The 23,783-nt window shown below is 51.2% G+C and overlaps 1 protein-coding gene across 15 annotated transcripts in view; it reads right to left on the bottom strand.

Annotated features, from left to right (window-relative positions):
- MYRF (myelin regulatory factor) overlaps positions 1 to 23,783 on the bottom strand; it is a 112,965-nt gene that overhangs the window by 34,117 nt on the left and 55,065 nt on the right. For 6 of the 15 annotated variants that reach the window (XM_043548528.1, XM_043548530.1, XM_043548521.1 and 3 more), the window contains exons 5-7: positions 8,488 to 8,779; positions 7,576 to 7,748; positions 7,089 to 7,212 (exon numbers count right to left, since the gene is read on the bottom strand). In XM_043548528.1, the coding sequence (XP_043404463.1) occupies positions 7,089 to 7,212; positions 7,576 to 7,748; positions 8,488 to 8,779 (589 nt within the window). Of the gene's footprint in view, positions 1 to 7,088; positions 7,213 to 7,575; positions 7,782 to 8,487; positions 8,780 to 23,467; positions 23,781 to 23,783 lie in introns of those variants that run through there. The other 9 variants (XM_043548520.1, XM_043548519.1, XM_043548524.1 and 6 more) reach the window with 4 other exon arrangements.

Below are 23,783 nucleotides of genomic sequence, written 5' to 3'. Positions count from 1 at the left end.
TCAGTATCTGGAAACTGGGAGGAGGAGCCAGCATCGTGTGACTAGCCCACCTCTGTGCAGATCACCAGCAGGCTCTCTGCTTCATGGGTCACCAGTGACCCAAAGACCCTTTGTGCGAACTTCTGGTGTACAGTGTAATTTATCCAAGGATCCCAATGTGCTTGACAGGACTGTGCCACGGCTAGTTCTGGGTTCAAACACAAGCAGCTGTTTAACTGTGCACAGCTGCTCTATGCAGCCGGTTTGGGAAAAGAGCGTAAGAGAATCCCATAGCCACTGGAAGCTGCAGGGGGGATTTTAGGCTGGCAGAATGTTTCCGGATCGAAAGGGAATATAGTTATTTGACTTGGAATTCGCTCAGGCCGCCAGGGTCACTCCCAGCTCTTATACAAGGTGCCACAGAATCTTTCATGACCACCAGGCAACAGAGAGGCATCACGTCCAATCACACAGCCCCTCCTTGAGCCCCGCATTGGAGCACTGACTTCGTACAGACTCAGAGTGAGCACATCCTGCTGCCCCTGCCTTGCCCTTGGAGGTCTTCCATCCACTCACCCCCAAGGTCCAGCCCTGCTTAACGTCTGGGATCTGACTTCTGAATTCTGCTCCTCGGGACAGGGGGCAGTGCTTGTGGATCAGGCTGACCTAGGAAGCCACGCAGGGATGGAGGTGTGGGGGGGCACTGGACATTCTCTGGGGGTTTCTCTCCTGAACAGGATCTTTCAGAGAGACTGATGAGACCCCTCATGGGGTTCCGTTCTCCAAGTGACCCATCCCGGCCTTGCTGCCAGGCTGTACCCGCCCCGAGCAGCCGGATTCCCGGGGAAATCAGAACCACCTGCTGCCACTGCTAACAGCTCCCACCATGGCACGTCCTGGCTGGGCGGGGAAACTTGGGCTACAGAGAAGAAACACATGCACCAGCTGGGGAGGTTTAATCTGTATCTCCCTAATGGGCTGGTTACCACGGAAACGGCAAAAATATGTGGCCTTCGCACCAAGTCCCCCTTTCTCCCACCTCCCAAGATCCCTGGCCTGCACTCTGGGCTAGGGCCCCTCTGCGGGGCACTGCCTGCCTGGCACAGGTGGGAAAGGAAACACCCTCAAGTCAGTCACTCACTCAGCATTTCAACTGGGAGACCAAAATCCAATCTTTTCCCCCCTCTCCTCGATTTTCAAATCACAGGGAGCATCTGCACATAATTACAGGTGCCAGGACTCATTTTTCACACTAGGCATTAAAAAGTACAGCGCATCCTTCTGCCAAAGAAAAAACCATGCCACCTTCCTCTCCTCCCAGGTGTTAATTTTTAGAATGAATGAACAACAGAGCTTCAAAAGGTCTGAGTGTCGGAGAAGAGTGACTGGGAGGGCAGGACAGCCACTGACAGAAAGACTTATGGCTCCACCAGACTATTAGACCGGACAGACTTTGTAGGCAGAAGTAAAGGCAGGAGAGGGTCACTCCCTTTTATACAGGCGTCTTCCCTCAGGCCTAGTCAATTCAGAGCCACGACTACCAGCCTGGCCTAAAAGAAGCCCCTCTTTTCTGGGGTCAAAAGGCAATTCATTCCGCTAAGCACACACAGGAGACCCAACTAATCGAGGGCAAGATGTGTGGGTTCCCTGGAAGATGGGGTATTTTCACTTGAGCGATAGCTGAACAGCAGCCAGTGGGTGAAATGTGGTCCAGGAAATTCTTCAGCATGACCATCTTCATCCTTAACACTGCAACATGGCCCACAAAGACTACAGTTCCAGTATGCAGTGCCCCGTCCTGATCTGGGCAGCCCAGCCACACTGCCCGCTGGGCATTTCCATACTGGCAAAAGCACCTGGATCATGCACGGGTGACAGAAGATGTGCGAGGATGCAACTTATTCAAGCTTTAATGAAAGGATCTTTCGCTCACGCTTTCATATCATCGGCTGTATGGGCTGCACTTCCACCCTGATGAGAAGGGTAATAGTTTTCATTTATTTTATGATTACCAGTATCATTATCCCCATTTTACAGATGGGGAAGTGAGGTATAGAGGATGGGTGACTGACCTAAGGTCACAGAGTAACAGGGTTGGAGTTGGACGCCAAGTGTCCCAACTCCCAGTCCTATGCTCTTGACACAGTCACAGGGCCTCTCAGACCACACGGCCTTCTGATGAGGGTCACTGCCATCTACTTCATTTAGTGCCGAGTAAGCGCAGCCTCAGGACTTCTGGCAAGTAGCAAGTGCAGCCCTCAGCTCCCGACCTGCGGTCTCCTACAGATTCATGACTGTTTCCCGAATGATTTGTAACTGCCAGGTTTCCCATCAGCCAATCAAGACTCTTAATTAAAACTCCAGTGACACAAACTGGATCAGAACAACAACAACATAAAGCATCAACAGAAACAGTAAGTTGGGTCCCTCTTTTAGAAGCATCACCCAGCCTCATGTCATCCCGAAGTTCATTCGCCAGCCAGTTCCTGCTCCCACTACTCCTGGTTCCCCCACAAGCCACATCCCCACACTGGTCTCCCACCATTCCACCAGCAGAAACACACCACCCCCCTGGGCTGTGTTTTTTGGACTCCCCAGTGGCAAATGGGTTAACGTTGAATGACGTCTTCCTGGTGATTCAGGCTCTGGTGAGTGAAGCCGGGACAGCTCCATGAGTAACCATTTATTTCTTCCTTGGAGTGGCAGAGGGACCCTGGGCTGCCTGAGATGTGACCTGAACAAAAAGCAGATGCTGGAAGTGGAGAGCGCTACCTTAGCCAGAAAGAATGAGAGGAATTTCCCTCTCTCACTCTTGCCCCTTCCTCACAGCTTCAGAGCTTCATTTTTGCTTTCCACTTCTTCCCACTAAACTCCTTCATCTGCTCTCGCGGGTTCCTCTCTCTCAGCAACGTACGAATTGCCCATCGTGGATCAGACCCAAGACCTGGCCCGTCTCTGACAGTGGCAGGCATTAGATGCTTCAGAGAAAGGTGTAAAAACCCTGCAGCAGGCAGAAGTGGGATTATCTGCCCTCCAGGTTAGGTCTCTCCTCTTCCTCAAGCTCTGTCATTTGATCCAGGTCTTTCTGTCTTTCCCCTTGGTCCCTCGTGAATGGGTCTCTGAGAGCATGCAGTCTGGGCTCCTCAGGCCCTGGTCCCTGTACCAACCGTGTGCATGCACATATACACACAGACCCTCCCTCCCCTAACAACCGCTCTCACCCTGACACACACTCCCCCACTTTGCACAGAAACACAATTCACTCACTCCTGCCCTACACTATCGCTGCACCTTCAGAAACTGCACAGTCTCCTCCGCTCATCCCCCTGGGCCTCAACCTCACTGCCTCCGTAGGGTACCAGGGCCCTGCTGGAGGGGCGGTGGTCTGCATGTGCCACTGATGTACCAGGGGAGAACCATGCGCCAGCTGCAGCCAAGAGAGATACAGCGAGTGAGGAGGAGGGGGAGGAGTTCACAAAACAAACAGAAGCCTCCCAAATGTGTTCTGGTTAACGTCCATTCGGGCTGATGGCTGCCCAACACACATGCACACACACACACACAGAGAAAACCCCGCGGAGGGTCCCCCCTCCTCTGCCTCCCAGAACACACTGCCTAGCTGAACATGATTCCCCATACTTCAATTCCCCATAGCACCAAATAGACAGAGCTTTCTGATTGGCTGTGAGTGATGTCATCTCCATGGGCAACAATCCTCTGCAAACATCCAGGGTCTAATGTGGAAATTCCATTTCAGAGCTTTTGAAGCCAGATGGGACCATTCTGATCTTCTGGTCCGAGCCCTGGGTCAAGCCCCTAACTCCTGGTTGAGCTCTGTTAGCAGGACACATCCAATCCTGATTTAAAGCATGGAGAATCCACCACCTCCCTTGGTAAATTGCTCCAGTAATTATTTACCTTCACTGTTAAAAAAATCCATCCTGTAACAGCAAAAACACCATCTCTGGCCTCCTGCCAGATGGGTGTTGTATCCCCTTGGAAACTATCTCCCCCAAGTTTCAACTCACCGCCTTTGGTGGCACTGATATGCAGAACTATACCCCATGAAGCACTGGCCTACAAAATTCCAGCACCCTGGGCCATGGGGATAATTAACATACATTTCTTGGGTTTTAAATGTGTCCTCTGGATGGTTCCATCCTTGATGGATGTTTGGTGCCAATTTGGCATTGGGGGATAAACGACCTTAGGTGCCAGGCTCCACTACTGAGAGTGAGAATGAAGATTATTCATTGACTTGCAATCTGCCTCATTTTCAACGAATCAAAACTCAGGCCACAGCCAAAGCCACACTAATTTTTTCCAGTGAGAGTGGGAAGGTCAGAGGGCAAACCCCTGGGAATAGGTCGTCTAGGGTCAAATGGATTATTTTAGCCAAAAGGCCTCCACTGATGAAAAGTAGATTAACGCAGGTTTCAGAAGCTCAGGATTGGAGAAGAGGTGATTTCTCCTAATGCTGAGTGAAGCTGAAAGGTTATTAACTCCCCAAAGCCAGTTTCTGACATGAGGGATGGTGGTGGTGTGGGGCCCCAGGCCTCTGCGGTGGGGGGGCGGGCTGGCTTGGGGGGCAGGGGGGAACCACCCCCCAGCACTCACTGGCAGTGCGGCTGGGGCCGGGTCGCTGCACTTCCCGATGCCGGTGAGTGCAGGCCCAGCCCTGCTGCAGAGCTCAGGGGAGTGGGGGCAGGGCTAGGGTGGGGAAGAGGTGGGGCAGGGGCAGAGGCCATGGGGAAGAGCCGGAGCAGGGGCTGAAGCAGCACGCAGCTGCGCAGGGCACCAGGAAATTTGGTGCCCCACATTTCCTGGTGCCCTATGCAGCTGCGTGCTTTGCGTACAGGTAAGGACGGCCCTGCCCAGGGGCTGGTGAGAAATTTAGCCCGGGGCTGGGAACCTGAGCAATTTCCTGTGGGTCTGCGCTCGCTCCCCACTCTCACCTGCTGGACCCATGTGAACGGCAAGAGTAAGAAAAGGATGAGACTCTGATCCCACAATTCAGCTCCCTAGGGCTGAGATTGGAGCTAAAAACCCTCTGGCTTCTTCTGGAGAACGAAACACCTAGTACAGAACCAGTCACACAAGTGGTCACCTGGCTCGGAGTAACCCTGTGGAGAACCCACCTCTCTGCTGCAATTCTCCTCCAGTTTGGAACAAAGCACCTCATCTTCCCCCGACATCTAGCTCTGGAGCTGGTACACAAGAAGCTCCAAGAGCTTTGCAGAGGTCAAAGCCGCCTTCTCATTCTAGCACTCTGCAGTGGGCTCCCAGCCGGGGCTTTCCCAAATGGCTGAGCTGTGAGAGACAACTTAGGTCTGCCTCCTAAGGATCAGCTCTCCCTTCACTCCTTGAGGCCTGGAAAGGAAAGGCCAGCTGGGCCTGCTCCCTTTCTGTGACCCCCTCTGGCTGCTCACATGGCACTGGCCCAAACAGCTTTGTCCTTCCAGAGGGAGGTTAATTCTGCATGAGAGGAAGGACGGTCTTCCCGCTAAGGCAAAGGCCTGGGAGTCAGCCCAGCTGGATTCTTTTCCCAGATCTGCCAAAAGCTCATCCTGTGACTGGGGCAAGTCCCGTCATGTCTCAGTGCCTCACTTTCCCCAGCTGTAATATCGGGTTTAATTCACTGAGAACCTCAGCGGTAGGCAGTGTTGCTACACACCCGGTGGGAACTTGGAACCAGCTGGCCACACACTCTGGCATCTGAGGCAGCCTCCCTAGGTCACACACCCTTCCCTGCTCCCGGAGCCAGCCCTGCCAGGAGTCCTTGGCCTTTTCTCTGCACGTCGTTCTGACGAAGCCTGATCATTCTCTCATTTTAGCTGGTATCCTGCACAACAAAGCCCCTCCCCCGAGCCCCAAAATAGGGCCCCAAACAGAGACTGGCTGGGTGGGACCTGAGGAGGAGTACGGGGTGTTTACAGGACTAGCCGCTCCTGGAATCCAGACTGCTGCTTGCCAGTGTTCAGTCACCTTTCCGGAATGCGGGGAGGATTTGCAGCAATTTCTTCCTAAACATTCATCTTCCTTGCCCTGTGAGCTGCGCGCACTTGTTCCCTGCACCCCGCCCTTCCCTCCACTTCAGCCTCCCAGCCTTTCTCTCCCCCTCGCAGCATTTCTCTGCACCCCTCAACTCCACCTCAGCCCCTTGGCCTTTCCCTCCATCTCCGCCCTCTCTCCCAGCCTCCTGGCCTTCCCCTCCCCGCAACTCTCTTCCTCTTCCTCCTGCCCCCTGTCTGGCTCTCTCTGGGTACATCTAAGCTGGAGCTGGAGGTGTAATTTCCGGCTCGGGCAGACCTACCCATGCTAACGTGGCAGGGTAGCCTCGGCTGCGCAAGGAGTTAGCCACCCTGACTACGAGCCTGTCTGAAAGCGAGGTACTTACTTGGGCAGCTAGTCCCTCCTGCCACTCGAACCGCTGCAGCTACGCTTCTGTTCGTAGTGTGCCGGCTGGATCAGAGCTGGCCTGGGTACGTCTGCCTGAGCTGCGAATTCCACCTCCAGTGCAGACTTACCCTCTGTCTTTCTATCCCCCCACTCCCTCTGCATGTTTCCCTTCCTGCTGTCGCTACTCCCCAGCTCTCGCCAAGGCTGCGGGCAGCAGGAGCCAGCGGCCCACTTCTCCACACTCCTGACCAGGGTCTCTTTTGATGAGCCACGTCTCACGCCTTTAGAGGAGAGTTAATGTTCATTTTAAAAATTCAGGGCGGTGGATGAGCCTGAAGCTGGGGGCAGAGGCCCCTCTGATCCAAAGAGACCCTTAGACGGGCTGGGTTTGGTATCACAGGCTCCTGCTAAGCGGGGCTGGCTTGTGCTCTGAGTAACGTAAGGCGATGGCGATAGCCAGACCTGCCTCGGATGGTGCAATCAGCCGCTCACACACAGCTCTGTTCCTGGGGTCAGCCGGCATTTCGCGCTCGCAGAGAATTAACTTTCCCCTGGGCAGGTTACAATGGAGACCGATGCAGGATCCCAGGGATTCCAGCACAACGCTGCCCCCCAAACCCCCCTGCGACTCCCGGGGTAAAGGAGGACAAAGGGCTGGTGGGGTAGACATGAGTGTAGCTGTATCTCTGGGGAACCAGTCAGTTACTCACAGCTCCTTGTAGTTGGCATCGTAGAGAGTCACCCACTTGTTCTGCTGATGCGGCTGCCACTTTATAGACTGGTAGTTGGGATCCAGGTAGGAGCCGTTTAAGCTGTCGTTGTCTTGAATCAGCCCTGCAGCCATGGGGAAATATTTACTGAAATCATTTCTGTGAGGTCCCTGACCAGGCAAGAGCTCCCCATGCTGGTGCAAGGGAGATATTTCCACTCTGCACTCGCTCACCCGGGGGGCCCATGTCCCGACTGCGCTATCTGTGCACTCTGTGCCCCAACCCAGGGCCAAAGGGAGAGCATCCACCCTCTGCACTTTCAGCTCCGGGAACAACTCTCTCATTTGCTTATCTGGGGGGACACTTCCATTCTCACTCTGTCCTGCAGGCTCCTCTCCCGTGCACCCCACCTGGGGAGAGCTCCCCCTGCTGGTGCCAGGGAGGTGTTTGGTAATGTTGGGGGAGGGGTGGGATGAAGAGCACATACCTGGTGAGAGTGCCCCCTGCTGGTGCCAGGGAGGCGTTTGGACTCTGTCAGGGTTGAGTGGCACAGACCCCATACCTGGCTCCTGCTTTATCATCCCGTTGAGCATCTGTGCGTTGAGTGTGTTGGGGGGCGACTCTGAGTGTTTCCGCTTCTTGGCTGGGTGAACTGGGAGGCTGCAGAGACCAACCGGGACAGCAAACCCTGAGCTGCGAGGCAGCGAGCAGGAAAGCAGGGCAGCTGTCAACCTCCACCAAGGAAAAGGCAAGCAGGGGGCTGATGGGCCCCAGCGGCAGGAGCAGGATAGGGGCAGGGGCTCAAGTGAGGGCAAACGTCTGGTTCAAACGTTTAAAAATTAAAGGCTTTGTGCTCTCAGTAAAGGGAGACCCATTACTTTTCCGTGTCATTATTGCCCCTCCCCTCTGCCATGCCCCACCCCTGCACCTCCTCCATTCCCCACCCCACTGCCCCCTTACCGCCATGCCCCACCCCTACACCTCCTCCATTCCCCACCCCACTGCCCCCTTACCGCCATTCCCCACCCCACTCCCTTACTGCATGTTCTGCCATACACCCTCCATTCCCCACCCCCACTATCTCCCTCGCACCACCCCCCCCCCCCCCGTGCTTCACCACTCTGCCCTCCAGGCCATGGTATCGTAACCTCTGCCCCATGTCCTCAAATCCCCACGATCACACTCCCCAGCCTGCTACGACGCCCCTCCTCACCCTAGTCTGACTCTTCACCCGTGGTTTTACCCGCTAGCTGTGTTATCACTCAGCACAGAAACTCCCCCGTGCCCAATGCGCCCCACTAGTGCACCCTTCTTCACCATCCTCACTCCCCGCGCACACTCATCGTCCGGGATCCAAACATCCCCCTCGGTCCTCGCTGTCCCTCCCCGGCGCTCTTACTCTGCTCCATGCTGCTGCAGGAGCTGGTGAAGCATCTGCGACTGCTGGGCGTGGTGGAGATCACCTGGGGACATGCCCTGCCCGATGACGTACGGCGGCATCAGCGGCTCAGGCTTCATGAACATGTCCCGCTGCATGCTGGGATAGTGGGGGTTGTGCTGCTGCTGGTGGGGATGCGGCGGAGGTGGTGGGGGACCCTGAAGGTGGGGAGGCGGGGGAGGGTGCTCCAGCCGGGAAGGTGGGGTCATGTGGCACATGTTCTCAGGGGTCATGGTCCGGAGGAGGTGAGGATCTTCAAAGAACATATAATGGATTCATTAGAAGGACGCACAAAGCCAAACACAATCTGTCCCAAGTCCACCCCGCCCACCCCCCGCCTCCGAGTCCCAGGGGAGTCCAAACCCACCCACGGCAGATCACATCATGTTCCCGCAAACTCCCTCCGCTTCCCCAAGCTCGGGTTACTAAACGGCTGGGGTTCCCTGGACACAGCCTCTTTTTCGAGCCTCCGCCCTATGTCTGGGGAGGGACAATTTGAAAAACAACAGGTAACGTCCACGGTTTTGCAGAGCAGACAAGCTGCAGCTCAGAAAGAGCCTCCTGTGAATCGGCAGCTGATTGGTCCATTCCCCTGTAAGCCACAGTGGCTGGATCCCGCCGACCCAGGTCCCAGCTACAGGAGCTAGCAGTGGGTCCTGGGCTTATGCCAGCCGCCCTGTCACCATGACAGGGAATGACACTGCCTCCCCACCTCCAGTGAGTACCCCCAACACAAGTACCCCCCTCCCGCATCCCCCGCTGTACGTCCACCTGCCTGCCCCCTGCCTCAGTCCCAACACACTTGGGCCCCTAGCCCACCTCTCCCAAATGAGTCTACTCTGGTGTGGGTCACTCTGCAGGCAATTCTGGGACTGGATTTCTCTTCCAATCTCCTGCTTCTTGGGAGGCCCAGGTGTCCCACGGGGATGGCTGGGGATTTCCAGTTTGTAAGGAGAGTTCCAGCTACTTTTCCTTTATAAACTCAGCAGCATGGTGGGGCTTTGGGCCCTGTGATTTGGAAAGGAGGATTGAGGAAGCCGGATGAGCAGAAAGCCCCACGCCCACAGTTAGCAAGGGTCCCAAAGGGCTCACATCTGATCTAGTTAATGCATAATAGGAGGCTGACACCACATTACAGCTAAGGTTCAAACAACACAATCAGGATGTTCAGAGTTCAAGCTCCCAGTATCTCCCAGCACACAAGTCACTAACGCCTTGGTACGTAGGTGCAATGGGGCAGAGTTAGTATTTAGCTGGACTGCTGTAGCATCAGGAATCGGGGCTCCTGTGATGATTTAACTTATGTCTGTCTGTCTCTATAGCACGCTACAAATGCCACTTCGGTTGTGAGAAAGACCCATCCATCCCTGATGTCTTTGTGCCTCTATCTTGGCCTGGAATTGCAAGCCACAGGGCAAACAATGCAGAGAGATCAGGAGCTGTTAATCCGGAGGATCACCTATTGAAATGCAAGCACCTCGGCCAATGAGCCCACAGATATCCCGTCCTTCCAGGTGAGCTAGTAACCAAGCAATGGCTCACCTGACAAGGGACTTGACTGGTCACCTGTCCAAGGGGACTGCAGCTTTACAAAAGGGCAGCTCCCTCACAGACCACCATATTTAGAGAGGGAGACGCACTAGAACCTGACGGCTGAGCGGGAGGAGAGGGACACAGGAAGGACCAGGGACCCCGGAAAAGTCTGTCCCAGACCTATAGGGTTCTCGGAGTGGCAAGGAGGGATTTGCATGCAGGCTTTATTTTTCTAGAGATCTGTATCTATCTTGTCTATGCAAACAGAGTATGCGCTTAGAAACTGCTTTGCAGAGTCTGCGTGTTACCTGTTTACGCTGCCACGGAGCCCTCAAAGAAACCAGAGGGTCCACTGCTTCGGCAGAACTTGGGGAGCATGCAGCCGCTACTGGGGAGGCTTGGACGAGGAAGCACTAGTTCCAGGGCCTATGCAATCAGACCGCGTGGTCCCCGCTGCCAAGAGGGGTGTCAGACAAGGGGTCTGCCCCTGCAGCATGTGCCTAGAAGCCCAGAACCCGAGAGACAGTCTGGCTGAACTCTGCCCAGGCCCAGCAAGCTAAGAGCAGCCTGGGGAGCATTCAGATGGGAGAGCTCATGAGGGTTGTAACAGCCCCGTCGTACTAGGTGGCACTGTGCACATCCAGAGCCAAGGAACAGCCCCTCCCCAAAGAGCTGACAATATAAAACAAGAGACAAGCAGCAGGAGGGCGCATCAGGTAACAGCAAGACGCTTAGGGACAGCCGGATAAGCAGCGGTCACAGCACTCCTGCTGCCTAGCCGCAGCCGAGGATTTTGTGAGCACACTCAGAAGCTGCACAGGAAATAAGACACGGGAAAGCTCACTTGCTGTGCCCCCAGCACCACCCTGCAAGCCCAGACTAGTCCCCTCGTTGCACCAGCCCTGCCCAGCTCCTGCCTATCGTAGATACTTCTCTGGCCCCCAACACTACAGGATCTGAGCACCTCACAATCTTCTGGGTATTTAGCATCAACCCGCCCCCCGAGAGGCAGGGAAATGCTGTTATCTCCATGTTACAGCCAGGGCCAATCGGGAGGGAGGGCCAGGAGGGCCATTTGGCCTGGGCCTGGGCCTGGGCCTCAAGCTCAAAGGGGGCCTCAAATTGAGACACTTGTTAATTTTTTGGTATTTGATAAGTTTTGCAACTTGTTTTTATGCGCATAATTTTTTTGCTAACTGATAGATTTTGTCATATTAAAGAGTTAAAAATGTTCATAAATATTAATAAAAATATATCAGTTCTGATGGCACAAGATTAGATGATGTGTCGTCATATTGTCTTTTTATTATGGCTTGGGGCCTTGTAGCGAGGTGACGACTCGCTGGTGCGGCACCTCCTGCTGGTCATCTGGGAATTAGCTCTTTTCCAGTGTACGGAGCGCCCTCTGCTGGCTGATGGCTCACCTGCCTCAGGTCCCGGTGTCCCTCCCGGACCCCGGTGCTACTTTATCTCAAGGTTCTGCCCCAGCAGTACCCCCCACTCTGGGTCTCCCCTCCCAGGGGAACTCCCAACCCTCTAAACCCACCTTGCCTCAGTGGCTACTGCTCGTCCTCCTCTAGCCCCCTCTCACTGGGGCAGACTGCAGTCTGTAAAGGCCACTCATCACTGGCAAGGGGTAGGACCTACTGCCTTTGCCTCTCCCCAGGCTGCCCCTCTGCAGCCCCAGTACCTTTTCATAGGCCTTCATCAAGGTCTGCAGCCTGGGAGTTTACCAGGCTGGAGCTTCCCAGCTCCCTTTGCCCTTCCCCAGCACTGCTCCGCTTCAGGTACCTTGCTCCCAGGCAGCTAGCCCTTCCCCCTCCAGGGCTAGAGTGAGACTCCTACAGCTCCTGGCCCCCAGCCCTCTTATGAGGCCCAGCTGGGCCCTAATTGAGCTGGCCACATCTGTGGTTGCTTCCCCAATCAGCATAGCTTGGCTGCTTTTAACCCCTGTCTACTGGAGTGGGGCAGCTGCCCCACTACAGGCCTCAAAAGCTGGAAGTGGCCTGGGCCTCCCTGGACCTCTGAGAGGGCCTGGTTACTGCTGGGGAACTCAGGCGTGGAGAGGCGAAGGGGCTTGCTTACGGCCTCACAGGAAATCTGGGGCAGAGCAGGGAACTGAACCTGGGTCTCTCCAGTCCAAGGCTAGTAACATAATCACTGGACAATCCTTCCTCAGTTCCTGTATCAGCAAGCCCAGCAACTCCCTGCTCCCTCACTCCCAGCTTATCCTGCTCACTGCCCCTTTATCCTGGAGCCATGAGCCACCCTGTAACCACAGTTCCAACCTCTCCCTCTCCGTGCCACACCCACGCCCTCCAGTCACTGCCCCCTCCACCTCCACAGCCTCCTCTCCTAGCCACGCAGCCCTCCCAGCCTGGGCTTTCGACTGCACGCTGGCTGCACTTTGTGGCTGCACTCTCATTCTCGCTGAAGTCAATGCTTGCCATGGGAGCGACCCTCTCTGAGCCCCTGGGGAGGGAAGTCACAGGTGGGGGCTGACTGGAGAAAGACATAACAAAGACACAGACTGGCCCAACCTGCCTTTTGAGGGTTGGAAATCTCACCCTCAGTGGTACAATAACGAGATATTTTTGTGTGTGTGCATTTAATTCACTAATATACATTTTTAAACACAGAGAGGACTTTGTTCCTCACATTTAAATAAACGAGAGAGATTCAAATACACACTCCTACTCCCCACTTCTATATGTGCGATCAGATATTGAAATGAAGCCACTATCTGGATTTATTTGACTGTGTTGCCATCAAAATAAATGTTTAACGAGCGGCATCTGGGGGTGTATGCAAACTAACTGTCCCCACCACAGGCCCCGATCCAGAAATAAATTCCTCACAAGGAAAACCCTGTGTCCACATGGAGCTTCTGGCAAGATCCAGGCCTTACACCTTAACCTGCAAACACTCACTACCCAATACACCACATACTGATGCAAGCAGTCTCACTGAAGTCAATTCATTGGAATTAATTTGCAAACTGGATACAATTAACTTAGGCTTGAATAGAGACTGGGAGTGGATGGGTCATTACACAAAGTAAAACTATTTCCCTATGTTTATTCCCGCCCTGTTCCTCAGACGTTCTTGTCAACTGCTGGAAATTGCCCACCTTGATTATCACTATAAAAGGTTCCCCCCCACACCCCCACTCTCCTGCTGGTAATAGCTCACCTTAAGTGATCACTCTGGTTACAGTGTGTATGGTAACACCCATTGTTTCATGTTCTCTATGTATATAAATCTCCCCACTGTATTTTCCACTGAATGCATCCGATGAAGTGAGCTGTAGCTCACGAAAGCTTATGCTCAAATAAATTTGTTAGTCTCTAAGGTGCCATATGTACTCCTTTTCTTTTTACTGAAGTCAATGGGACTACTCACAGTATTACTTGCAGCAGCAGGCCCTTACCCGGTTAGAAAGAATGACGTCCCTAGGCTTCAAACATTCAGCTGGACTGATCCTAAGTCAAATGCCTCGCAGTGCAATACATTAAGAAATAAGGCCTAAGGAAAGGTGGAAGTTTCTAACATGAACTGCTGAAACCCATTTGTTTTCACACATGAATCTCTGGAGACCCCAACTCCACCCTGCAAAAAAAAAAATTCACGTGGGAGCTGAGAAAAGGCATGAGAAATTTTAGCCCCAAGGGTCATTTTTTGGGGCCAGAAAATAGTAAAAATGTCTGGAAGAAAGGTCTAGGAATTAAATAAATCGTAATTGCATTTGGGCCCCAGATACGACGTTTTGGTTGGGTTCATCTCTGTCCTTAACCTGAATTACTATATCTCGGATATGATATTAGGTAACAATACTTGAATATTAAGGAGCGGCACTACACACTCCAGCTTGAAGTTGAAGCAGTGTTGCCAACTCTATGAAACTGCAAGTCAAGTTATATTTGATGATCATCTTAAAGCCCCAGATCCTGGAGTCCTGTGAAGATGTGAGTTGCATTGTAAACAAAAGGTAAGTTTCTAGTTCTTGTGGTTACAGAGAAAAGTTTGAAAACATGAACTCCAAAGGCTCAAACACCAGAAGGGTAAATACAAAGAACACAACATTTATTTATTTTTAAAATCTCATGATTTTAAGGCAATCTCAGAATTTTTTTTGGGGTGGGGGGAAAGAAATCACTCAAGCTGTTTGAAAACTTGGGGTTGGCACCATAGAAACCAGCTACCCATTACTGTCAACACCTCCCCTTCTGCCCCTGCCCAAAAACCAACTCATCCATCTGAAGTTTCACATGCCTCATCTCAGCGCAGGGTAGAGGGTTTTATGGAACGTCTGGGGCAAGTCACACTGGGCAGTACAGTGCTAGGTGCCTATGTGCACACAATGGGAGGTGCACATGAAGACTCTGGCATGACCCCTGTCCTCTGGCACAAGCAGAGGCCACTTGTGAACTTACAGAGCTGAGCGCAAAGCGTTATTACTCCTCTCCTTCCAGACACTCTAACCAAGCGGCTGTTAGACCCTGGCTCAAGAAACCAGCTGCCTACATGGACGATCTTGCCAGCTACAACCCTATCTCAAGTCTGCCTTTGTGGGGGAGGTTATGGAGGTGGTGGTGCAAGGAAAATCTGGAAACAGAGCTCCCTGCTAATCAAGGGAATCTCCCGCGCCCCATCATACATCCCTCCTGAGCAACAGACATGCAAGGATGCTAGAGACGCAGTGTTAGTTATGTGAATGACAGGCATCACTTTATAATCACACCTGAATACAGTGGTGCCTCTGCATTCCCTGGACTTGGCCGTGACAGGGGCTTGAAGGAAGGTGACCCCTAGGCAGCACAAACTGTATAAAATGGAGACATTGCTCACTGGCTGGGGGAAATGACCAAATAATATGGTTAGGAACTGTCCCCATTAGCGAGGGGGCACATCTACCTTTTGTCACAGAAGTTTGCAGTTGAAAGGTATTACTGGCCTCTTGGTTGTTCCTGGATTCCCAGGTTCGTCTGTGGCAGGAAAACTGCAGCCATTTCTTAGAAGGGACCTTGCTACACTCCTCAGCACCTTGCTCACTTCCAGTACAGATTGCTGCCATGCGCTCTGCATGGGGCTACAACCGAAGACCACCTGAGAGCTACCTTCACCATCCTCTTTGCAACACAAAGCAACTAATTTAAATAAATGACTGAAACTCTTGCCCCGGGATACTCCTCCTCCAGGCAGATTTAAACTCCTCCATTACGAGATGTTGCAAGTGAAGAAACAGAGCAAGAACTAAAAGAATCAACACTGACATTAATGCAAGGTGGTCAAACACAAGAAATGGTCTGTTAATGGCTAGAAGTATACATAGAGGCAAACCTGTGTTTTGGCTTAATTCTCTTGCTTCTACATCTGAGAAGAGAACAAAAGAATATGGTATCCAAGTTGGTGAGGATGCTGTGCAAGGACAGAGAACAAAGTATGACCAGGAACACTTTACCATGTGCTCAGACAATGAACATAAAACAATGATGATGCTAGAACTGGTAGAATGCAGACATGGGGCATTCAATTAAACCTCTTTGGGGAATAAGTAACACCAAAAGCACAGGATGGAAGTTCACACATTGTCCTGAAACTGCCACCATCCTCATAGCTGGTTGACTGGAAACGTGGGACTGATGTCTCAGCTTCCCTAGGATTCTTGGCAGAAGGCTCAGAACCCCACAGGCCAGACCGTCAGCTGGTGGAAATCTGTGCAGCTCCTCTGACTTCAGTGGTGCTCCACCAATTTATGCCATCTGAGGATCTCTCCCTACGTTACATTTGCATCCAACTATAACCATTATAGTTTGGACACTGAGCAAGAGTAGGACTTCTCATGCTGTTTGCACAGGGATTCTACAGAGAGGCACTAGGGTCGCAAAAGCAACGGAATAAGGTTTAAGCGGAATTTGATAGAACACAGGCAGACGATGCTACTGCTGGAGTTCAGGAAAATCTAGCTTGACCTAAATAACGAAGAACTGAAACCACACCAGGACAAAACTGAAAAGCGAATCCGAGAAGCTATGGAACATTTTGGATACTTAGCCAAAGTGACTGGTCCTAGATACATAGGTTCATCAGGCAAGCCCAGAACAGGAAAAGGAGGCTTGAAGCGTAGAGGTATGGTAGGCAGTGGGGCCTAGCAGATAGAGCACTAGACTGAGAATCAGGAGACCTGCATTCTATTCCCAACTCAGCCATCATAGAATCATAGACTATCAGGGTTGGAAGGGACCTCAGGAGGTCATCTAGTCCAATCCCCTGCTCAAAGCAGGACCAATCCCCAACTAAATCATCCCAGCCAGGGCTTTGTCCAGCCTGACCTTAAAAATTTCTAAGGAAGGAGATTCCACCACCTCCCTAAGTAACACATTCCAGTGTTTCACCACCCTCCGAGTTGAAAAAGTTTTTCCTAATATCCAACCTAAACCTCCCCCACTGCAGCTTCTCGTCCACTGTAACCCCTAGGTCCTTTTCTGCAGAACTGCTGCCTAGCCATTTGGTCCCTAGTCCGTAGCAGTGCATGGGATTCTTCCATCCTAAGTGCAGGACTCTGCACTTGTCCTTGTTGAACCTCATCAGATTTCTTTTGGCCCAATCCTCTAATTTGTCTAGGCCCCTCTGGATCCTATCCCTCCCCTCCAGCGTATCTACCTCTCCTCCCAGTTTAGTGTCATCTGCAAACTTGCTGAGGGTGCAATCCACAACATCCTCCAGATCATTAATGAAGATATTGAACAAAACTGGCCCCAAGACCAACCCTTGGTGTACTCCACTTGATACCAGCTGCCAACTAGACATGGAGCCATTGATCACTACCCGTTGAGCCCGACAATCTAGCCAGCTTTCTATCCACCTTATAGTCCATTCATCCAGCCCATACTTCTTTAACTTACTGGCAAGAATACTGTGGGAGACGGTGTCAAAAGCTTTGCTAAAGTCAAGGAACAACAGGTCCACTGCTTCATCCAGAGGGCCAGTTATCTCGTCATAGAAGGCAATTAGATTAGTCAGGCATGACTTGCCCTTGGTGAATCCATGCTGACTGTTCCTGATCACTTTCCTCTCCTCTAAGTGCCTGTTGGGTAACCTTGGGCAACTCACTTCGGCTCTGTGCCTCAGTTTCCCCATTTGTAAAATGGGGATAACGACGCTGACCTCCTTTGTAAACCACTGTGAGATCTACCCACAAAACGGGCTAGATAAGAGCTAGGTATTATTGCTTAGTATTAGGTAATGGAACGTCATATTGAGTCCCTTCCTTTCCCTTTTAATATTTACAACTGAAGAGCCACATTACTCCCCTAAATCTATGTTTGCGAAGGAGGTTACACTGCAGTTCATTGCGTCAACATGGACGGAACATGTCCATGCAAAATAATGGAAGACAGAACCCACTGAATTCAGATTATTATCCATTTTGAAAAGACCTGCAAACTCCAATCCAGCACAGCACCGACAGAACATACGTTTAGCATATTCAGATTGGTTTGATGAAGACTTCGTAATAAACTGGGTGCTGAGAAAGCAAGTACATCGGTAAAAGGGTATCATGAGCTAAAGGCAGTTGGAACAGAGTAGCAGGCCTATCCAGCTGGCAGATGGGACGTTGGATGCTGTATTCTACTTACAGAACTGCAGGTTTCCAATCTGGGCATAACCTGCCTTTATGTGTTGAGTCTTAAACATGCTTATGAAGCAAATCACACAGTATGTGTCTGGTGCCTAACTTCTTCATAAAACCTCCATGGGTTTTCCTGGGGTTTTCCAGGAGGTGAGTTGGGATTGATTTTTCTTTCATACGGGGGAAAAAAAAACCCACAAAACCCCACACACCTGGGTTTTCCAGGTTGGAGGAAATCACCACAAACCCTGCTTGCGGGCCCTGACCTCCCAGCTCATTACACCACTAGCAGGGCTGAGTTCAGCTGAGGCCCTCGATTTCCATGTCTGAGAGAAGCTTGTTGCCCTCTCAACTCAAACTCACTTTTTCCCAGTAAGCCAACAAAACCAGAGTCCATTGACCCAGATGCAAGGCAAACCTTGTTTGTTTACACAGGCTTTTGCCGAACTGTGTTTGGGGAATGTGGGGTGCATTAGTCTGTGATTTCAGATCTCTTGGGGGGTCTCATAGCATCACAGAATATCAGGGTTGGAAGGGACCTCAGGAGGTCATCTAGTCCAACCCCCTGCTCAGAGCAGGACCAATCCCTAATTTTTGCCCCAGATCCCTGAATGGCCCCCTCAAGGATTGAACTCACAACCCTGGATTTAGAAGGCCAATGCTCAAACCACTGAGCTATCCCTCCCCCCTGGAGGGATATGCTCTCCCTGCACAAGGGAATGACTGAATCCCAGCACCCCACATTGGGACATGGAGAAGGGGACAGTTTGCAGGTGTTTCAAATGCAGAGAGAAGTTCCCTCCCCCGCCCCCGCAGAGAAAAGAGGAGGAGGATATGGGGCAGCAGGGACACAGCATTCCTGGATGACCAGAAGCGGCTGGCCTACCCGCCCACACAGGGAACCTGCACAAGGCCAGCCTAAGGATTCACTCACACTGGGTTTTGGGCCAGCCAGATTAGGGGATTCTTCCATGACACCAGCAGAGGAAGCAAAGCGTTGGTCATCAGCAGATGACGTGGGAACAGCAGAAGGCACTAGATGTGAGTGAGGCAGATGGGTACCGCCCTGGTGGGGCTCGCTCCGTGAGAACAGGCAAGGAGAGGAGGGCTCTAGCTGTGACCCAGAAGAAGTTGCTGGCAGACCCAGGATCTGCAGTAAACTGTCTGTGCTAGTGGTCAGGGTAAGATTTGCAAGCTCATTTGAGATACACCCCCACCCCGCAGCACTGCCCCTCCACATCTCCATGCTACCACCGTGCACCCGAGAAGGGAATGGAGATCGCTCACAAGAGCTACACAGGCCACTTCTGGCTAGGGGCCAGATGAGGTCCAACCACCTCTCAACCCCTAACGTAAGGGGGAATGAGGCCTGAGCACCAGCCGGCTCCCTGGTGGCAGAATGGAGCGAAGTCCAGGCAACTTGCAATGGGGAGAGACCAGGCCTGGGAACTGGTCAGGCCTTTTGCAAGGCATTGCCTGACAAGTCCAAAACTTTCTTAATAGGAATCATGGGGGGCTGGCAAAATTAACTGAGGTGCCCAGCACCCTTCCATGGAGAGAGAGCCTAGGGAGAAGGGAGGCTTGTGTGTAATTGAACCGGACTCTTTTCCTTTAGATGGGTTTTCATAACAACGCGAGATTTTCTCCACATGCGTTATCAGTATGTTCCACTGAGGCTGCGCACAAGGGGTCTCTGCAGCCACACTGGAGGGCTTGTGTTGTTATAAACCAAGATGCTATTGTGTTGTTATAAACCCAGAGGGGTGCCTGCACATGGCCCATTTCCCTATCACTGCCCCGGAGGGGAGAAAGAAAAAGAGGATGGTTAAAAATATCCTTTTGTCATAAACTTTCCCATATTTTGGTCACTTCCTAAAAATCGAGCTCCAATGGAGGACCAGGCTCCTGCTTGCCCATGTCCCAAAGCCATAGGGCTAAGATGCATGGAAAGGGACAGTAGGCGGGAGTGAAGAGACAAAGGGACACTGAACTCACTTCCATGTGATGGGTGAGGTGACTGGTTACATCCCATTATGCAGTATATCTGTGCTGTTTACTGCCTCTACTGGGGTGCAGGGCTTTACACTGATTAGCTCTGAATTTCCCCTGGCTGTCCTGACACCCACCTGCACCTGGCTCCAATCCTGCCAGGTCACTCTGCAGCTTGCTCCTCTCCCCCTCCAGTTTTGATGCCCATTGTTACTGAATTTACACCAGTGAAACCCCTGACAAAGAATAGCATGACCCAGCTGTGCAGGGAGGGGCTAGGTGTTTTTCAGTCCAGTTAACTGACAAAGCCTCTGGAAACCCCAGAAGAGTTCTTGTCTGGATCAGCACTTGGAGACAGTCAGATGTTTCCCGATTGCGAGAGAAGCTCCATAACCCCCCTGGAAGCGCTCTAGGAGCACAGCTTGAGAGCTATGAGATAGCCCACTGGAACCACTCCGGCCTTTGTGGTATGGTCAAGTCAGAAGGTCTGATGCTGGCAGTATGGGCACTAACGGGGGTAAATCACACCACTGACAAAGCAGTGGAGGGGGAATATGGAGCCAGTTACGGTGTGTGCGCTATTCCGGCCATATCCCAGGAGAGCAGAACCTCTGGGCTCCATTGTGAAGCTGTTAGTCCTGGAACCCACAAGAATTCTTGATTTAATCCTAAGTGGAGCACAGGATGTGGTCCAAAAGGTGAATAGAGCTGAACTGCTTGGTAATAGTGACCGTAGTGAATTAAATTTAACATCCTTGTAGGGAGGAAAACATTAAAAAGCTCCCCCCCCCCCCCCCCCCCAGTGACATTTAACTTTAAAAAGGGGAACTATATAAAACTGGTGACACTAGTTAGATGGCAATTAAAAAGAGCCATCACAAGGGTAGAATGCCTGCAAGCAGCATGTAGGCTACTTAAAAATACCATAACAGAGGCTCAGATTAAAAGTCTACCCCCAGATTTAAAAAAAGGACAGGAGGAGGACCAAATGGATCCCATCGTGGCTGAACAGAAGAGTAATGGAGGCAGTTACAGACGAAAAGGTTCTTTTAAAATTTGCAAGTCAAATCCTAGTGAGAAAAATAGGGAGGAGCACAAATGCTGGCAAGTAAAATGTAAAAGTAGAATACAGCAGGGCCCAGAAAGGATCTGAGAAGCAACTTGCTAAAGATGCAAAACCTGACAATAACATTTTTGTTAAATACACCAGAAGCAGGAAGCCTGCTAGTGGAGCCACTAGATGGCAAAGGTGTTAAAGGAGCACTCTGGGAAGATAAATGAATTCTTTGTACCAGTCTTCACTGGAGAGGATAATAGCTGTGATGTGGGTAACAAATCTGAAGTGCTGCCCCAAATTGATACGTCACTAGAAGAGATTTTAGAACAAACTGATAAATTAAACAGTAATTCATTGATAAAGTCACCTCAGAATTCTAAAGGGTCTCAAATGTGAAACTGCAGAACTGTCGTATATAACCTACATACGACACTGAAATCAGCCTCTATACCAGATGCCTAGAAAGTAGCTAATGTAATGCCAATTTTTAAAAAAGGCTCCAGAGGGGATCCTGGCAATTACAGGCTGGTGAGTCAGTACTAGGTAAATTGGTTGAAACTTTTGTAAAGAACAGAATTATCAAACACACAAGTGAATACAACATGGTGGGGAAAAGTTAACACAAATTTTGTAAAGGTAAATCAAGCCTCACCAATCTATTAGAATTCTTTGAGTGTGTAAACAAACACATGGACACAGGTGATCCAGTGGATATAGTGTACTTGGATTTTCAGAAAAAGTTTTGACAAGGTTCCTTACCAAAGGCTCTTAAGGAAACTAAGCAACCAGGGGATAAGAGGGAAGGTCCTCTCATGGATCAGTAACTGGTTGAAAAATAGGAAACAAAGGATAGGAATAGTCAGTTTTCACAATGAAGAGAGGTGAACAACAGGGTCTCCCAAGGATCTGTACTGAGGACCGAGCTGTTAAACACACTCATTAAGATCTGGAAAGGGATTTGAACGGTGAAGTGGCAAAGTATGTAGACAGCACAAAATTATTCAAGATAGTTCAGTCCAAAGCTGACTAAAAAGAGTTACAAAGGGCTCTCACAAAACTGGGTGACTGGGCAATAAAATGGCAGATGAAATTCAGTGTTGATAAGTGCAAAATAATGCACGCTGGAAAAACATAATCCCAACTATACATATACAATGATGGCTTCTATATTAGTTGTTACCACTCAAGAAAAAGATGTTGGAGTTGCCATGGATATTTTTCTGAAAAATTCTGCTCATTGCTCAACAGTAGTCAAAAAACCCTAACAATATGTTAGGAACCATTAGGAAAGGGATAGAAAATAAAAAATAAAATACCATGGATTTATATCATGGCATTATGATGTATCCACACCTTAAATACTGTGGCCAGTTCTGGTTCTGGAAAAGGTTCCGAAAAGGTCAACAAAGATTACCAAGGGTATGGAACAGCTTCCATATGAAGAGAGACTAAAAAGAATTAGGGCTGTTCATCTTAGAAAAGCGATGACTGAGGGGGATACAATAGAGGTCTGTAAAATCATGAATGGTGTGGAAAAAAATGAACAGAGAAGTGTTATTTACTCTTTCACACAATACAAAAACTAGGGGTCACCCAATGAAATTAACAGGCAGCAGGTTTAACACAAATGAGAGGAAGTACTTTTTCTACACGACCCACAACTAGCCTGTGGAATTTGTTGCCAGCGAATGTTGTGATGGCCAAAAGTGCAACTGGTTCAAAAAAGAACTAGATAAATTCATGGAGGATAAGACCACCAATGGCTATCAGCCGAAATGGTGAGGGATAAAATCCCATGCTCAAGGCAACCCTAAGCTTCTGACTCATGGAAGCCGGGAGTGTTAGACAGGGGTGGATCACTACCCTCTTTTGTACATTTCCCGTGAAGCTCTGGTATGGGCCACTGTCAGAGACAGGACACTGGGCAATGTGGACCCTGGTGTGATCCAGTATGGCATATGATCCTTATGTTATCTTCTGCGTCTCCAGGGAAGAGTTCTCTCTGTTTTTCAAATGCTTCTAATCCCGTAGCAGGGGAAGAGGCCAAGTCAATTACCGAGACATGCACCAAAATCAGGCCCCACAGTCTCACTGAGGACCCAGCCCCTGCCAAATCCAGGGCAAAACGAGGTTGAAGGGTTTGATTTCTCCCTTAAGAAAAGTGAGCCTATCGAGACAGATTCTCCGTAGCCACCTCTTCTTCTGTTCTCTTGAAGCGAAGGTGCTGCTGCTCTGGCAGTGAGGGAAATCTGCCCTCCCTGCTGCGAGTAACCCGGCCTCTTTGTTATATTTAAGGAAGGGCCAGAAGGAATTCCAGGGATTTTTTTAGTAAGATAAACAGAACTCTTGACCTCTTCCATAGAGAAAAGAGAAGGAGCCGTTCCCAGCATGGACTGGGTTGGAGCCTGGAAAAGGGGTGCAACTGCGGGGAGGCTGGCCTGCTCCCTTCCCCTCCCACTCTCTCACCCCCCCGGCCAGACGCTCTGAGCGCTGCCATCGAGGCATGGGAAACATCGCCATTGGGACCAAACAACATCCACCCACTTCCCCCAGCCCACACCAAGCCAAGTGGGACAGAATGGCCCTGACCCCGCCCTCTGGGGGAAAACAATCATCTCTGGGAGGGGCCCTGAGTTCCCCCCAGCCTATGCAGAAGGGAGGTAGAGAGGTGCCCCCCTCAGACCGGTGGGGCTCCTCGGAGGGCAGGAAAAGGCCCGTCAAGAACTTACCACTAAACGGCGAGTTCATTAGCGTCTCCACAAGTTGGGCTTCATTTCCAGGAGGCGCACGCGCCCTGGCTCTCTGTTTTACACCCCCACCATGGACACCAGCAAACGGAGGCTCGCAGACTCCATTTCACACCCTGCCTGGGTACGAGTCTCTCTCTTCCGCGCTGTGTGTGTGTGTGGATCCGCACTTCCTCCCCCTCTCCCGTTCCCTCTCACTCCCCTCCTTTCAAAGACTAGCCGGAGAACAATAGGTGAAAGTCTAGGGATATTTACTAACTGATAATCTCTCCACGTATTGCAGCCGTCTGTTTTTCCC

Source organism: Chelonia mydas, chromosome 6 (genome assembly GCF_015237465.2).
Source record: "Chelonia mydas isolate rCheMyd1 chromosome 6, rCheMyd1.pri.v2, whole genome shotgun sequence".
Classification (NCBI taxonomy): domain Eukaryota; kingdom Metazoa; phylum Chordata; order Testudines; family Cheloniidae; genus Chelonia; species Chelonia mydas.
Note: the sequence above shows the minus strand (reverse complement) of the source record. Positions and strands in the feature narration are given on the sequence as shown.